The sequence below is a fragment of the Sinocyclocheilus grahami genome, unplaced genomic scaffold, assembly GCF_001515645.1.
Source record: "Sinocyclocheilus grahami isolate Dianchi unplaced genomic scaffold, SAMN03320097.WGS_v1.1 scaffold151.1, whole genome shotgun sequence".
In the NCBI taxonomy this organism is placed as follows: domain Eukaryota; kingdom Metazoa; phylum Chordata; class Actinopteri; order Cypriniformes; family Cyprinidae; genus Sinocyclocheilus; species Sinocyclocheilus grahami.
The window spans coordinates 1,197,498-1,200,490 of NW_015505330.1; the positions used below are offsets into that span (position 1 = coordinate 1,197,498).

Genomic DNA, 2,993 nt, shown 5'->3' on the forward strand with positions numbered 1-2,993 from the left:
ATTTTTTACAGTGTACTCACGGCCTGCCTCTACAAGTGGTTGGCAAACCTTTTGATGTGAAGTATCATAGGCAAGACAAAACTTGTTTTTGACTTCATAAACTGGGTCAGATAGAATCTGCACACTTTTTGATTTGTTCTACTGGAGAAAATTTGCCAAAATTCCTAACATACACGGAAATGTTGAGGGATGTGCAGAACCTGAATGTGAGGTTCGGATTCCATGTGGGCATATTTACACTAAATAAAACAAACCGCAGGATTATGAAGAAGGATTACTTTCTCCTATGAGCGAGCAAAAAACTGGACATGGATTTGAACATTTCTAAAACGGCCAATTAAATCACATAAAGCCATCTCTCGCTATCACTGGTGCGCTAAAGACAACCCCTCAGGTTGTCGACCTCCTGATCCAAACTGTCTGTTTCTTGTCCAACAGTCTCTCTATCCCTCATTAACACATCCTTTCTGTTCCTCCGTCACTCTGATTTTCCTTTCATCTCTCGTTCCCAGCGGTCTCGGTTTCATTCGGTTCCCTTACCTCAAGCTGGATTAAACAGTAAGACATCAGACGCTCCGAGAACACTGTGCACTTACAGGCATTAACACACTTTTAAACAATGCTTTCTGTGTGCGCAAACACATACTACTCGTAACATTACACAAATACACACTACAAGTCAAGATAATGTTACATGAGAGCGAATAAACGAACACTAAATCTGCCAGTCTCAATCGTAGCACAGAGACTGCTTTCATAGGGCACCATTTCAGCGTTGCTGGTCATTAGCTTTCATGTAGTGTAATTTCAGCAGTGCTGGCCACTCTCTGCGGACTCGCTGCTGAGAGACAAACTGTATAAAACTATTACTGTCAGTTACGACATGGCAGAGCGTCTACACATGCATTACCATGCTTAAATTATTCATCGATTGCAACATACACACTCTAGAGATGTGTGTGTGTGTTTTGAGGCAGTGACTTGGAATTAAATGTACTGTTTATATGGAGATTTGTTGGATGGCTTTACGGCTTTGCATTATTAAAGACTTGCCCTTTTACTGAGGGCATCCATTCAGACAAATGTGTGTGTGTGTGTGTTGAAGTGGCCATATGAACACTGCACATCGCTTCAGTGAAGCCCGTCCGGATTGGTTGATTTTGCTCTTGTCAGTTTGTGATTGGCTACTCTAACTGTCCGTCTGTCTCTCTCTTTGTTTTTGTTGCAGTTATGAGGCGGAACCCATTCGCAGCGGAAGGCTGCTGCCGGAAAGGCTCTAGAAACGCCCTGCAGGAGCTGTACAATCCCACGCAGGTATCAGTATGCTGGATCTTATGCTACACATATCAGTTTATGGGAATGTAGATATTGCATACACTGTGAAAATATCCCGGGAAAAAATAATACAGTAAAAAGTGATGAATATGTTATAAAAATATGGTGACAGTGAGTGTTCATAAACCAAAGTATAGAAAAATCTAAGTAACAAACGACAACGCTAAAATAATGCAATACACGTTCACTAAATAACATGAAATATACTGTAACTAAAAAAACATTCAAATATACGTAGCTGTTAACAAAAATAAATAAATAAAAATATATGCAATAATCCACGCAGGAACTTCTGGGAATGTCATTTTACTGTTTTTCACTGTAAATTATAAATATGGCTCATATTTTAACTATATAATATAAATATATAAAATTATATATATTATAAATTCTATATTATATTAATAATACATAATTTTAGCAATATGTACTCTAAAATACATGTATTTTCTTGTTATTTGCATATATAGATTTTAACTAAATATAGTCATTCATATTTTTACTAGCAAAAATCATAAATCTTACAGTAAAATTACATATAATCCTAAACTATTTATAATTTTTTATAAGATTTTTTTTTGGTACAGACCTATTAATAATATTTGAATATTTTAAAGTAAATATGAATAAGTAAAACTTGATTTTACAATGGTTATTATAAATTATATTTTTCTTTCTTAATTTTTTTCATTTTTAACACATTTGAATAAAGATGAGCTCATACACTGAAAAAAAAAATTGGTGCAGAAACAATGTTCGCTCAGAAATTGCTAATAAAATTCGCAATTAATTACGAAGAAACAGCACTAATTAACACTTTGCATTAAACATGACATTTGTAAGTAGAAAGATTGAAATAGTATTTCCTTGTACAACGAATTCCAATATTCTTTTAGTTTTATTTGACTAGTTTTATCTGAAAAATCTATATTTTTTTAGTTTCAAAAATTGTGTTCACAAGCAGTTGAAATGAAATCTGAAATCCAGTGAATAAATCAGAAATGAACTGGAATTGATAGGACTGTGAAATATGGATGTGACATACCAGTGGGAAAATACACATAAAAAAATTAAGAGGGATTATTGATTACAGATCAAAAGTAAAGTCGTTTCTGCCACTGAGTGAGTTATTAAACATTACGACAAACTTATTTTATCCGGAATAAAACGCACCAATAGTTCACAATAAGATCAGAAACATGTATTAGGAAAGTAAATTGAGTCAAATTTGATTTCATGGGTCTATAAGTTTCTGGTCCTCTCTGCATTGAGGTCAGCGGGAAAGAATAACCTCTGGACCTTCTTTGGAAATACATAAGAGCACTCACATTTTATTTCCAATGTAAAACATGCACGTCTAGAGCTTAGCCGAGCAGATCCGCTTCACCACAAAGCCAACATTATGTGAGGATTGATTTCATCTGGTTTAATTTCACCTCTCTCTATCTTTATTTCTCACGCTCATCTTCCTGCACGTCTCCACCCACCTCCACCTTTCAGTGATTGATCGCATACACCGTCTGTTCTTTGTCGCCCGACCGCCCGACCGCCCTGTTCCAGAAAGCAGGGAAAGAACAGGGTGTAGCTGTAATAGTTTGTTTTCATCTCATGCTCAAAAACTCTTTCACCTTGAGAAATCAGACTCAGCGCTGTCAGAA

The 2,993-nt window shown here is 35.6% G+C and overlaps 1 protein-coding gene across 2 annotated transcripts in view; it reads left to right on the plus strand.

Annotated features, from left to right (window-relative positions):
* Positions 1-2,993, plus strand: part of LOC107592229 (carbohydrate sulfotransferase 11) — a 48,528-nt gene that overhangs the window by 24,631 nt on the left and 20,904 nt on the right. For both annotated transcript variants that reach the window (XM_016281645.1, XM_016281644.1), the window contains exon 2: positions 1,229-1,314. In XM_016281645.1, the coding sequence (XP_016137131.1) occupies positions 1,229-1,314 (86 nt within the window). The remainder of the gene's footprint in view (positions 1-1,228; positions 1,315-2,993) is intronic.